This window comes from Eubalaena glacialis, chromosome 6, assembly GCF_028564815.1.
Source record: "Eubalaena glacialis isolate mEubGla1 chromosome 6, mEubGla1.1.hap2.+ XY, whole genome shotgun sequence".
Lineage (NCBI taxonomy): Eukaryota > Metazoa > Chordata > Mammalia > Artiodactyla > Balaenidae > Eubalaena > Eubalaena glacialis.
The window spans coordinates 73,892,562-73,908,158 of NC_083721.1; the positions used below are offsets into that span (position 1 = coordinate 73,892,562).

Below are 15,597 nucleotides of genomic sequence, written 5' to 3' on the forward strand. Positions count from 1 at the left end.
TTCAAGTTGAAACAATGAGTTAATACATTTTAAACATAATGCTAACAAAAGATCAAAAAGTTTATTAACACACCATGCTAGTGACAGTATGGGGTAAAAACAGTAATAATTTTTGTTGAAGTATAAATGGATATAACTCTGTGAAGTACAATTTGGCAATAATGATCAAATCTAAAAATTGACATACCCTTTGAGCAATCTATGTATCAATATATAAATATACTGATTCTATAATTGCATAAATACACAAAAATATCTATACAAAAATTATCAGTGGGGGCATTGATTTTTATATGGTAAAAGTTTGAAAACAACACATACATGCTTGTACATGCACAGAATGTTTACAGAAGGATATATATATATTATATATATATAAATTACTTAATTTTAGAAAGCATGGTGACAACAATCAGGAAAAAAAGTGTTATAAAGCAATAGCTGCAAGTTTTCTTATTTTTATTCATCAACACATAGCTAGTATTAAATGATCAGGACTTAACAAAGGAATAACAAATAAGTTTAAAAACCATTCTGGAATATATTTTAAATTTCAGAATTAAATTAAAAACCTGCAAAGAATAGTTACTAAACATTTTACACAGTGTTCTTCAAGTATGATAAAGTACCACACTCTGAAAAATCTTGCTTAAGGAACTGGAATTTATCTTATATCCTTACGTACAGAAAAGGTTTAATAAAGCAGGCCCAAGGGTGCTATCACTAGAAGGGTCTTAGCAGGTATTTGAGAAATTGATTTTGGGAGTGTTCCCACCATTCCCTAACTGAAAGGGTTGCTTACTGTGGCTAGACTTTGCAAAGACAATGCATTTTATGCTGAACACCTGTTTTCCTTCTGGGAGCTTGGAAATTTGGTATGCGCTGGACAAAGGGTGCCTATGTGACCAACCACCAATAAATAACTTTGCACTGCGTCCATAATGGGTTTCCCTGGGCAGAAAAACTGCATACGTGTTGCTACTTTTTCACTGCTAGGTGAAAAGAGTGCTCTGTGGACCCCTCTGGGGAGGAAGAAAGTAGAAGGAAATCTAAACATGGATTCTTCTAGACATACAGCCTTATAATCTGACTGTAGATCCTGACTTATCACATAGCTGTAATAAATCTTAGCCATAGGTACAACATGCTGAGCCTTGTGAATCCTTCTAGCAAATTTCTCACCGTGGGTAATGAATGGTTTTCAAGACTCCCAACATACCCTGCTTTAGCAGGAAAAGTATTTTATGAATAATATGTCATACAAACTTAAAATTAATACAACTTTTACTCTAAGTTTGCTGCTTGTATGCTAATCCTGTTTTTAATTTGTTGACATTTCCCCTAAAATGCATGTGTATTTATTTTCTTTGTTGATATCATTTTATTTGTTAGTTCTTACATATTAACCTTTCAGTTGAAAGGGTTTTAAAATAAAAATATTTAATCACTGATTCTGTCTTTAAGCAAAACATAAGTCAACAAAAAGAACAAGTGAGGGAGAAAGAAATGTGAAGAAGAAAATATTGACAAAAGTACAAACAAAATTCTGCTTAAGTATTCTTTATCCATGTGAAAGGTGACTGACTGAAAAGAGTATTTTTGGTTTGTATTAAGTATTATTATTTGAAGTTTTCAAAAATCCCCCCAAATTTGACATACCCATATAAATATAAACGGAAGATAAAGCTAAATATAATGTTTTAAAGTATAGACTGAAATCAACTATAGTTAAAAAATGGGAGAAAAAGATTTTTACAACCTATTAAATTATGCACCATTTGCTTTTTTTAAAATGCGCAAGCACAACTTCTACTTAAACATCTCCGAAGATATTTTAGTTGGGGTGAAAAATGTTAGATTCTGCTGTTCTGGCTATTTATCTTTAGGAGAAAGAAGGCTTTTTAACAAAAGAAGTTTAGAGAGAAGCACTAATCAATTTAAAGTTATAAAGTTATAACTAATTATTTGAATATGTGAACACCTATAAACCTGGTCACTAAAAATCTAGTCACTCAATTAGACTTCAAAAATGACTCTTGGAATATATGGCATTGTGTAAATGACCATCGGTCAGAGACAGCGAAAGTTATTCATTTTAATTTAAAAATAAAATTTCTTATTTCACCATTTCTGCTTTGCAAGAGTATAGAAAAAGAACAACCAAAGAAGGACGGTACTGCTTCATTTACTTTAACAATTACAGCTTAGTGATAGAACATTGTAAGTACAATGTATTAGAGAAAATAATGCTGTGATTTTTGTATCTATATCAAAACCTACAAAAGAGAAAACAGAATTATTTAACTATGGCAATGAATGGAACTTACATAAGTCGATGTTTCCAAGCTATCTGTGTTGACCAGTACTGGAGGAGGATTTGCCTTAGAGAAAGAATTGTAAATGTGTTAGGCTTAACAGGAAAATTGACACATTACATAATAATGTTCACAAATGTTAGAAGCATATGAAAGATTTGCTATTTCTTAAAGTATAATTTTATATGAACTTTACATATGTTAAACTATGTATCCAGTTTCTAGCACCAATGGAAAGATTTAGGTATAGGCAGTTGTTATAATTGCTTTTGAGAAATAAGTTCTTATTTCTGCTAAAACAGACACAATTTTCTTAATATTTGCAAAGAAGTTCACCAGCCTTCTCAAAAAATCCACAAATATTCTCTAGCATAACAAACAACTCTTCCCAAATTGCTCAGAAATCATTTGCTTTTCTAGTCTCAAGGATCCCATGAAGATTCCAATCATTTTATCACCCAGAAAAAAAATTCTGTCCCACACTGAACTGTTTAAACACTGGAATAAACAAACAAACAAAAAGCCATACAAAGAAATCAATCGCAAACTTTTAGAATACTGGAAACACACTCAACGTAAAAGACCTCAATTGTTATCAACTGCAATTATTGCTTTCCACGTGTTATTCTAGACCACTCACAGAATAACTAGTGGTCAAAAAACCCCACAAAAAACCAGAAAAACCCACAAAAAAACAAAAACAAAAAAGCCAAGTAGAATAACATAGGTCTAATTAAGTTTGGAATGAAAAAAGCTTGGCTTTCTGCTTAAGTTGAAAAGTGGTTATTATGTAGGTACAATAAAATTTAAAGAATAAAATGCAATTAATACCAAATGAAAAACAGACCAGAATATACTAGAAAACTGATGTGATTCCTCTTAAAATTATCTTTCTTCTGCACATTTAAGAGTATAAAATTACCAAGTCAAATGACATTTTCAGAGAATCAAAAAGATGACTATCCTTTAAATAAATTTTAAGAGATGTGTCTAAACATTCACAGTTCTTCTACTCTAACTAAAGAATTACACAAAAAGGTTGTATGAAAGAAACATAATACACAAAATAACCGTTTTCTTCCAAGTGTATGGGCTTTTCTAAAAGGTGAATGAATATTCAGCGTTCAAATGTTTTACATTATTTTCAGCAAAGTACTAGATCTGGATGATCATATGATAAAATGCTTAAAGACAACACCATTGCATGCTTAAATAATTGTACAGTATGCATCTCAGCTACATGAAGCAGCAAGTTAAAAATGAGTAGGGACAAGGATTTACTGTACAGCACAGGGAACTATATTCAGTATCTTGTAATAACCTATAATGGAAAATAATCTGAAAAAATGTATATAACTGAATCACTTTGCTGTACACCTGAAACAATAAAAAATACCCTGAAAAAAACAAACAAACAAAATGAGTAGGGAATACTTTATTAAATATAAACATGATACTAACTACTTTATGTGTAGTCCTACCTTTGACTACAATAGTCTGTTTTCGAATGATTCAGTGAAAAGCAAACCTAATAGGTAAAAATACTATTTGTGAGAATGATATTCAAGCAAAGCTAGTCAACTAACAGACATCTGAGATTTTATGAACATTTGAAATTATTCATTTCCCAATGACTACTGACATTTCTCAAATTGATATTTTAATTCATTAAAAAATTAATGGTACTTCACCTTTTCTGCTTAAGAAATTACAGAGGAGGGCAAGAAAGAACAAGGCTATTTAAAGTTATAAAAGAAGTTACATTCTTCAAAAATTATGGCAAGAAAACCATTTGGTTCTCTCTGCTCATTTATTACCAAAAATATAGTGGAAAAAGTTGTTTATTACCAAAATCTAACTTATACCAGAATTATCACAACACTAGCTGTTCATGATCACCAACTCATCATCACTGTAGGTAAGTTATCTTTTGATTCTAGTCATATAAAAAGTCTAACTGATATTGAAATACATACAAACCAAACTACATAAAGGGTTAAATTTACTTCAAAATAAAATAATGGCAATGAGAGATCAGGAGAAGGAGGGGCTATGGATCATATAAGAGTACATGAATTGAGGATTGTTGTAGTTGGGTGATGAGTATACATGGGGTTCACTGTACTACTCCCTTTATGTCTGAGCATTTTTGAAATTTTTCATAATATACAGCCAAACAATTATATTGAGTCAAGTACTCAGTTTGTAAGAGGTTAATAACTAATACAGTTGTGAAATATAGGTTAGAGTTGCTATCAAGATATTAGCATTCCCATCATAAAATTAATTTCAATTTTAAAGTTCAGTTCTGAATAAAGAATAATACAGACTAGTAAAAATAATTTGTAATTTTGACTTAATGAATATGATTAGATAATTAATATAGGTACAATAAGTTTATTTGTAGATGTATCTTAGAATTAATATGAGTGAATGATCACACCTGAAGGGAAAGCATGGGAATAAAGGACTTGAAATTGAACAAAAACTGGGAATGTTCACAATGAGGATTAAACAAGAATTTCATTCAAAACTAATGTCAAGATAAGACAACCTAGCAATTTGAAAAAGACATATCACAAAATATAGTCTAAAATAAAAGCCTACGTAAATGAAGCTCAAGAGGCATGATTTGACGGCCTCAAGTTTAAGCCGCCTAAAATAATGATAAAAATATTTAAGACTGTGTTAGCAGGTAGAGAATTAAAACATTACCTTAAAATTTACCCTTACTAACTTAAGATTTTCTAAATTCTTATATTACAGAATACAGAAATGGTATCTGACAAAGTAGTACTCCATTCCTCTCAAATTTGGAGGTGGTGGGAATGAGGTAGCACAATGGGCTTGGAGGGTATGATATACAACTCAGAAAGACATAATAACCTAGCACAAAAGCCAGAACAGGTACTTCTGAAGGAAGAGATAGAGAAAAATTTGGCCATGGAATTTGCTACTTTCAGATAGCTGAAGTAGAGATCACTAAAATAAAAAACAGTGGCAAATCTGGATAGTTTAAGACCTCAGGATCTGTATCTAGGACAGGGGATAGCAGAATAGGTAACATGAAATTATCAGCTTTGCTTAGGGAAGAAATCAAACAACAGCAACAAGACTTGAGAATAATCTATGTGAAAGTTATTTCAAATGAAGAAAAAAACCCTTCCCTGCACCTCACTTTAAGTGACACTTATCAAAAGACATGGTTCTAGATCTCTCTCTACCCTCACTCTACCATTCAATGACTTTGAATATACAGATAAATCACAAGTATTATTGAAACTTATTTTTTGCATCTGTAAAGAGACATACCTTTACCCAAGAGGACTGTGTGAGGACCTAGTGAAGTAATATAAAAAAAAATGTGTTGTAAACCACAGAAACCTATTGCTAATCCATTATTATTTACTAACAATATATACCATTGTGTATGTTTCAATAGACAATAATGAAGTCCTATAATTCACTTAGAAATGGGGGGGTGATTAGTAAGGGGGCAGGGATATACCAGAAAGAGAAACTTAACAAACCCCTAAAGAATATGACCCATGAATTAATAACAAGACTTAAGAAACATAATTTTGCTCATCCAACTTTTACTATTTTATTTCATTAATAAAGGGCCTCACACGGTCTGCTGCTGTTAACACACTGCAGCATCCTTACACACTTTCAGAGCATAATATTACATCTTAAAAATTTTGTGTTAAAATAATTCTAAGATCCAGTTATTTAAAAACAGGCCAAAATTAGGAGTTTAGAAAATGCTTTTATGCTGTATACTATATTTCTCCTTCTTAGCATGTATCAAAGTTTCATTATATTATTGGCTTAGTGTCTCTTTCTCCCCTACTAAATTATAAAAAAAATGTTTTTCAAACACAGAACTCACAAACCCCAGAGAATACATCTTGGCTTCTAATTTGAGACACACTGCATTAAAAGTTAAATGCTATCACTTCAGTGATCACTGTAAGTTAAAGTGATTGTAAAAACAAATAGGGTGAATTCTGGGAGGATGGCAACACAAGAAGTCCCACAATTTTGTCTCTCCACCTAGATAACAACTGCACTGGCAAAAACGCAACTGCCAGTGTGATGTAACTATTTTGGAATTCTAGTCTATTGAAGGCTTACAACTTCCAGGGTAAGTATTAGATGGCAAACTGTGGTTAATCCAGTCAATTTCAGTTCTTAGCACAGTAGCAGCTACCCAACTCCCACCCCTCTTAAGTGTTCCTGGAGCAGTTGGCACAAAGCCTGCACAAACCGGGGTGGAGTGGGGATGGGGGTGGGCAGCAAAAAAACACCCTGTCCTCCAAATATAGGGAATCTGTGCTCTTACTGCTGCTTCTGATCATGGAGGTGCAAAGAGGCAGTGGCCATTGTTGCTGAACCTCCCCCAATCGATGTAAATCTCTCTCTCTCTGACTGAAGTGACTCCCAGGAGATTTAAAGGGCAAGTGTCTCCTTCCACAATTTCATTTTTCTCTTTTTCCCCTTTTGAGAGCCAGACATTGAAGATTAGAATATTCAAAAGCAACCACATATATGAGGGAAATTAGAAAATCACTGTGTATGCCTGGGGAAGGTACAGGCATAGAAAAAATCTGCGAAGATCTTAAAGTTACACCATAGGCTGATTTTTAGCACAGAGATAGCCTACAGCAATCAAAAAACCAAAAAACAAAAAACCCAGCAAACCCTAGGAAAGGGTAGAATCAGGTTTCCAGAGAAATCATATGATTCAAACGTCCAATTTTCAACAACAAAAAAATCACAAGGCATGCAAAGAAACAGGAACATATGGTCCATTCAAAGGAGAGAGAGGAAAAAAGAAACTGTCTCTGAAAAAGAGCTGGTGGCATATCTATTAGACAAAGGATTTAAAACAACCACCTTAAAGATATCCAAAGAACTAAAAGACAAGGAGGACAAAGTCAAGAAAATGAGGTATGAACTAAATGGAGATAAGAGAGAGAAAACCTAAAGAGAAACCAAAAGGAAATTCTGAAGCTGAAAAGTACAATAACTGAAATGAAAAATTCACTAGAGCAGACTGGAACACGCAGAAGAATCAGCAAACTTGAAGATAGGATGACGTAAATTATTAAGTCTGAAAACAGAAAGACTGAAGAAAAGTGACCAGGGTCTAAGAGACTTGTGGGCCATCATTAAGTGGACCAACACACACATTGTGGGAGTCCAAGAAAAAGAAGAGAGAGATAAAGGGGCAGAGAAAATACCTGAAGAAATAATGGCTAAAATATTCCCAAATTTGATGAAAGACAAGAACATAAACATCCAAGAAGCTCAACAAACTCAAGGTAGGATTAACTCAAAGAGATTCACACTCAGACACATTATAATCAAACTCCTGAAAGACAATGACAGGGAGAATTTTGAAAGCAGCATGAAAAAGTGACTCAATATACAAGGGATCCTCAATAATATTAATAGATTTTTTCATCAGAATTCTGGAGGTCAGGAAGCAGTGGGCTGGTATATTCAAAGTGCTAACAGAAAAACACTGCCAACCAAGAACCTTGTATCTGGCAAAACTATCTTTCAAATATGAGGGAGAAATTAAGACATTCCCAGATAAACAAAAGCTGAAGGAGATCATTACCAGTAGACTGGCCCTGAAAGAAATGTTAAAGGGAATCCTGCAGGTTGAAATGAAAGGACACAGGACAGCAACTTGAGGTGTTTGGAGAAATAAAGATCTTGGTAAGGATAAATACAAAAACACTCTTATTATTTTAATAGTGTTTTGTAACATCACTTTTTGTTACCTACATGATTTAAGAGACTCATATTTTTTAAATTATATTTAAAAAATTAGTCTAAAAGCTACTTCTTAGTACAGAAGTGAAGTCAACATTAGTAAATAACTAAAATCAATTACTAGTCCAGAAGCTAGTATTATAGTAACTTTGCTTTGTAATTCCACATTTGTTTTCTACATAATTTAAAAGATGAATGCATTTTAAAATTGTTAATTTATGTTTTTGTACATACAATGTATAAAGTTATAATTCTGTTACATCAACAACTGAAACAGGTGGGGATGGCACTGTTAAAAGGAGCAGAGTTTTTGTATATTGTTGAAGTTAAGCTGGTTTAAATTCAAATTAGAGTGTTATAACTTTGGGATGTTAAATGTAATCCCCATGGTAACCACAGAGGAAATAGCTAAAGAATATACACAAAAGGAAATGGGAAAGGAATTTAAACATTTCACTACCAAAAAATCAACCAAACAAAAAATAAGACACTAATGCAGGAAATAAGGTACAAAAAACCTATAATGAATACAGAAAACAAATAGCAAAATGACAGAAGTCTCTCCTTATCAGTAATTATTTTAAATGTAAATTGATTAAACTCTCCAATTAAAAAAAACAAACAAACAGCAGAATGGATAAAAACACATGACCCAACTCTATGTTGTCTACAAGAGACTCCGTTGAGATCCAAAGACACAAACAGACTGAAAGTGACAAAGACACAAACAGATTGAAAATGATATTCCATGCAAATAGTAACCAAAAGATAGTAGGAGTGACTATACTAACATTAGACAAAATAGAATTTAAATTTTAAAAAGTTACAAGAGACAAAGGACATTATATATTAATAAAAGGTTCAAAACAGCAAGAAGATGTAACAATTACTAACATTTATGTACCTAGTGACAGACCATCAGAATCTATGAAACAAAAAGTGACAGAATTAAAGAGAATAGACAGTTCTACAATAATAGTTGGAGATTTCAATGCCCACTCAAAATAATGTGTAAAATAACCAGACAAAAGATAAGTATGGAAAAAGATGACTTAATCGATACAATAAACCATCTTGACCTGACATATTTAGAACATTCTGTCCAACAACAGGATACATTCTTCTCAAGTGCACTTGGGTCATTTTCCAGAATATACCATATATTAGGCCACAAATTAAGTCTCAATAGATTTAGAAAGTCATCATACAAAGTATCTTTTATGGCCAAAATGGATGAAGATAGTAAGCAATAATAGAAGCAAACTAGAAAATTCACCAAGCTGTGGAAATTAAACAACATACTCTTAACCACCGAATCAAAGAAGAAGTAGAAAAGCAAACTGGAAAAGACTTAAAGAGATGAATGAAAATGAAAACACAACATACCAAAGCTTATGAGACACAGCAAAAGCAGTGGTAAGGGGGAAGTTTACAACTACACATTTACCTTAAAAAACAAGAAAGACCTCAAGTCAACAAACTGAACTTTACAAATTAAGGAACTAGAAAAAGAAGAACAAACTAAACCCAAAGTTAGTACAAGGAAGGAAATAATAAAAATTAGAGCAGAGATAAGTAAAATAGAGAATAGAAAAATGATAGAGAAAAAAGACCAACAGTTGTTTTTTGAAAAGATCAACAAACTGAAAAACTTTTAGTTAGATGGACTAAGGAAAAAAGAGAGAAGACTAAATTACTAAAATCAGAAATGAACATTATTACTAATTCTACAGAAATAAAAAGGACTATAAGAGTATTATGAGCAAATGTAAGCCAACAAATTGGATAACCTACACAAAATGGACAAACTCCTACCAAGGCTGAATCATGGAGAAAATTTAAATAGACTTTATAATTAATAAGGAGATTGAAACAGTAATCAAAAATCTCCTGACAAAAGCCCTTGAAATCTGATTGCTTTCCTGGTGAATTCTACCAAACATCTGAAGAACTAACATCAATTTTTCTCAAACTTTGCCCAAAAATTGAAGAGGAAGGTACATTCCCTAACTCATCCTATGAGCCAGCATTATCCTGATACTAAGGTCAAAGGCAAGGACACTATAAGAAAACTGCAGACAAATATCCCTTATGAACATTGATCCAAAATTCTCAACAAAAATTGAATTCAGCATCATATTAAGAAGATTATATACCATGACCAAGTGGGATTTATTCCTGGAATGCAAGGATGATTCAACATATGAAAACTGATCAATGTAATACACCACATCAACAGAATGAAGGAAAAAAACAACACAATCACCTCAATCGATGCAGGAAGTATTTGACAGTATTCAACATTCTTTCATGATAAAAACGTTTAACAAACTAAGAATATAAGGAAACCACCGCAGCATAATAAAGGTCGCATATGAAAAACCTACAGCAAACATCATACTTTTATGGTGAAAGACTGAAAGCTTTCCCTCTAAGATCAGGAACAAGTCAAGCTGGCCCACTTTCACCACTTCTATCCAACACAGTATTAAAAATCAGTCAATTAGACAAATAAGAAAAAAAATGACATTCAAATGAGAAAGAAGGAAAATTAAGTGTCTTCAGATAATATGATCATACATGTAGAAAACCCCAAAGAAACCACACAAAAACCTGTTAGAACTAATAAACTTAGCAAAGTAGCAGGATATGGTCTACACACAAAAATCAGTTGCATTCCAATATACAATCTGGAAAGAAAATTACAAAAACAATTCCATTTACAACAGCATCAAAAAGAATAAAATAATTAGGAATGAACTTAGCCAATGAGGTGAAAGATTTGTGCATTGAAAACTATAACGTTGCTGAAAGAAATTAAAGACAACAGAAATAAATGGAAACACATTCCCTGTTCATGACATCTTAATACTGTTAAGATGTCAATACTACCCAAAGCAATTTACAGATTTCATCCAATCCCAATCAAAATTCCAATGATGTTTTCTGCAGAAATAGAAAAACCCAACCTAAAATTCATATGGAATCTCAAGGGATCTGAATAGACAAAATAATTCTAAAAAGGACAAGGCTGGAGGACTCATACTTTCTCATTTCAAAACTTACTACAAAGCTACAGTACTCAAAAGTATGGTACTGACATAAAGACAGACATATACCGATGGAATTGAATAGAGACTGCAGAAATAAACCCTCACATATATAGTCAAATTGTTTTCAACAAGGGTGCTAAGACCATTCAATGGGGACAAGATAGTCTTTTCAACAAATGGTGCTGGGAAAACTGGATATCCAAATGCAAAAGACTGAATTTGGACCCTTACCTAACGTCATATACAAAAATTAATTTAAAATGGACCCATGACCTAAATAAAAGACCTAAAAAACTATAAAACTCTAAGAAGAAAACACAGGGTAAAAGCTTCAGGACACTGCATTTGGTAGTTGATTCACTGGATATAACACCAAAGGCACAGGCAACAGAAGAAAATATAAACAATTTGGACTTCCTAAAAATTAAAAATTTTGTGCATCAAATGACACCATCCACAAATTAAAAAGGCAACCCACAGAATGGGAGAAAATATTTGCAAATCATATATCTGATAAGGAACTAATATCCAGAATATATAAAGAACTCCTAAAACTCAATTAAAAAAACTGCAATGCAATTCAAAAATGGGTAAAGGACTTCAATAGACATTTCTCCATAGAAGATATGCAAATGGCCAATAAGCACATGAAAAGATGTTCAACATCATTAATCATTTGGGAGCTGCAAATCAAAACTACAATGAGATACCACCTCATACCCATCAGGCTGGCTACTATCATGAAAAGAGAATATAAGGAGTGTTGGTGAGGATGTGGAGAAATTGGAACCATTGTGTTCCACTGGTGGGAATATACAATGATACAACACTGTGGAAAATAGTATGATGGTTCCCCTAAAAATTAAAAATTAAGTTACAAAGTGATCCAGTTATTCCACTTTCAGGTATACACTCAAAAGAATTGAAAGCAGGGTCTTGAAGAGGTGTCTGTACACCTGTGTTCACAGTAGCATTATTCACAATAGCTAAAATGTGGAAGCAACTCAAGTTGTTCATTGACAGATGAATGGATAAGCAAGGTCTCATATATACATAAAATGGGATATTATTTAGCTTTCAAAAGAAGGGAAATTCTGATGCTACATATGCTACAACACAGGTTAACCTTAAGGACATTATACTAAGTGAAATCAGCTAGCCACAAAAAGACAAATACTGTTATGATTTCACTTCCATGAGGTACTTGAGTCAAAACCACAGACACAGAAAGTAGAATGGTAGTTGCCAGGGCCTGGGGGGGAGGGAGGAATGGGGAATTAAGTGTTTAATGGGTACAGAGTTTCAGTTTTGCAAGACGAAACAAGTTCTGCAGATGGATGATGGTGATGTTTGCACAGCAATATGAATGTACTTAATACCACTGAACTGTAAACTTAAAAATAGTTAAGGTGGTAAGTTTTACATTATGTGTATTTGATCACAATAAAAAAAATGGAAAACAAATATATGACCTCAATCTAATTATTAAAATGCATCAAACACAAATTGCGGGATATTCTACAGAACGACTAGCCTGTTCTCTTGTAAAAGGCCACACACATGAAAGACAGATTGTGTAGCTACTTCAGATTAAAGTAGACTCATGAAAACTAACTGTGGTCTTGGATGGGCCAAAGTACCTGTTTTTGTTTTTCATACAAAAAACATTATTAGGGCAACTGGTAAAACAGAATTACCAGTTGTATTATATTAATGTTAATTTTCTGGTTTAGCTCACTGCACTATGGTAATATTTTTGTTCTTTGGAAAAATATTTAGTATTGTAAAGATTAATATTAATTAAGTATTAATTAATTAAGTATTAATATTTAGCAGTAAGAGGGGCATGAATAAAACTTCCTTTTAACTGGTTTACAAAAAATAATATTATACTCAATTACAGAAGAACAGAAATGATAAAGCAGATGTGGCAGGTAAAAATATTAACAATTGGGAGACGTGGGTCAAAGTATATGGAATTTCTTTGTACAATTCCTGCAACTTTCTGTAAGTCTGAAATGATTTGAAAATAATATAAAAACAAACAAACCAACATAAAACCCAAAACACAAATAGAACAGTGGCACTGCAGTCAGATATTAGTGTGTGGCTTAAAAAGGCTCATCAAGGTAATCCAAGTATACTATTCTATTTAAGATTACTAGTAAAATGAAAATGTATCAAGCCATGCTTTAGATTATACTAATGATCAAATCATTTGAGTCAACACTCAGATGTTCTGTGGAACTTGAATTATCCAGAAGCAACAGTATGTTCTATACTGGTTATACCTCTAACGTAAACTACTCTCATGTCATGTGGGAGTTATTTGTTAAGTTGTGATTTGCATAAACAGAAAGTAGGCTCCTAGAGGACAAGAACAATGTTACATTCATCTTAGTATCTACATGATTGGAACAATAACAAATTATTGAACAAAAACTAATCCCTCCAAAGCACCTGTTTGCATGTGAACAGAGACTTTCACACAGACACACAAAATTAGCTATAAAGCATTTTCAACAATACTTTAATTACCTGATAGCTCCTCACAACTGGTAAAGAAGAAGGTCTAAAGAATCTGGTTTTAAAGCAGAGTATTTATTCTGGGTGTATATTTAATAGGCCAGTATCATAGAGATTATATGATTTTATCTCCAGCAGGAAGAGCTAGCATCTGTTATATAACTACTATGTGCTCAGTTTCTATGTGGAGAAACTGAGGCTATGAGAAACTGAGTAATGTCCCCACCATCACACAACCAGGCAAGGGTGAGGCCAGGAAGTGGTAGGGTCAGGTGTCACTATAAAGTCCAGGTTCTTTCTGCAACTTCAAAAAGTCATTCAATGTATCCTTCTCTGTACCACTCTGAGTAATAAGCATGATAATTCCTACTGCAGAGGGTTATCATAAAATTTAAATGACATGATCAATATAAAAGTACTGTGAAAGTTTAAAGTTCTACAAATAATCAAAGACAATATTAAAAAAAATTATCATCTACCTATTTGTCCTCAAATTCATTTTGAAGTAGTCAGGGAGGCGTCAGCCACCCTTTTTAATAGATGAAGGGAGTAGAAAACTCAGAGAGGTTAAGTAACTTGTTTGAGTCACAAAGTAGGACTAGAATCTAAATCTTGTATCTTCTGTTTCTATTTCTATTACATCCTGATGCATCTAAAATATAAAGTAGTAGATCTTTAGAAGAAAAATATCTATTTAAAATGTTAAAATCAGGTTATGTATTAGGTGTGGATTTCAAAATTCAATTGGGGACAAATATTTTAATCACTTTTATTAATTGTATAATGCACGTTATACTCAATGACTCAGGCACACACTTACTTATTCTGGAAAATGAGGCACACTCCACAGCCTTCTCACATAAACAACATCAATGGTTAAACTACTCTACTTTCGGACTTTTGTAAGTATATTTAAAACCTAAAATGAGGCTAGGTAGTATAAATAAGCCTCTTCTGTTCATTTGTTTTTTTAACTTGTTCCTTAGTTTACTGTCTCAAGGAAATATGAAACAACACTAATAATACAAATAGCCAAGATCATGTGCCAGCTGCACACACACACTCCTATTCTTTCAATCACTGTAAAACATTTCAAGTAAGTACTATCATCTTCAGTGTTACAGATGAGTAAAGAGAAGATCAGTGTTAAGTAAACTGCTCAGTTACACAGCCAGTTAAGTGGTAGGACTGGAATTCTAAACCAGATCAATCCAAGTTCTTTATTTATAACTACATGGCTATGCAATGTCTCAACAATTTCCAAGTGTAGTGTGATGCTAAGTTAGGGACACTGGAGTAAATAAGTCAGAGAACTCTGAAATGGAAGGACTGGTTCCCTATTGAATATAAGAACAGAAACTACTACAAAATTTCAAAGGATTCTAGAAAACTATTTTAACATCAAAAGACAAATTGAGGTGACAAGAGTAAAATAAACTTTCAAATGTCCTACTTTAAAAAATATTGTACTACTAAATCCTAGTTACTTGGAAAGGTGTTACATTATTACAATATTACAATAACCCTTTGGCTGCTTATGTAGAATTATATTTTATTTATAAATTCAATTTCTTCTCTGCAATACAGAGGAAATATCCATCTGGACTTATCTATTCAATTCTTGGTAGTTTTACAATGATTTGACTTTTAATGATTTTCATAAAGGGTCAGAGATTATATAGAAGCAGTAACATAATAACATAGACTGAAGTTTTAGTGTAATACCTATAATTTCCTCTAGAATCCTATTTTGTATAATGTTCTTACTGATTTTCACTTTTTAGGAGAGGGGAAGGGCACAGAGATGTGAACAATCACAGCTGATAACCCATTTTTTCCCACAATAGGACTTACTTTGACACTGTGTTTTCACAGCAAAAACACCATTTTTACTAGATTTTATGCTATAGATCAAT

General features: G+C 32.6%; 1 protein-coding gene across 8 annotated transcripts in view; it reads right to left on the bottom strand.

Moving 5' to 3' along the window:
• DLG1 (discs large MAGUK scaffold protein 1) overlaps window positions 1–15,597 on the bottom strand; it is a 286,764-nt gene that overhangs the window by 132,051 nt on the left and 139,116 nt on the right. For all 8 annotated transcript variants that reach the window (XM_061194326.1, XM_061194325.1, XM_061194324.1 and 5 more), the window contains one exon: window positions 2,328–2,381. In XM_061194326.1, the coding sequence (XP_061050309.1) occupies window positions 2,328–2,381 (54 nt within the window). The remainder of the gene's footprint in view (window positions 1–2,327; window positions 2,382–15,597) is intronic.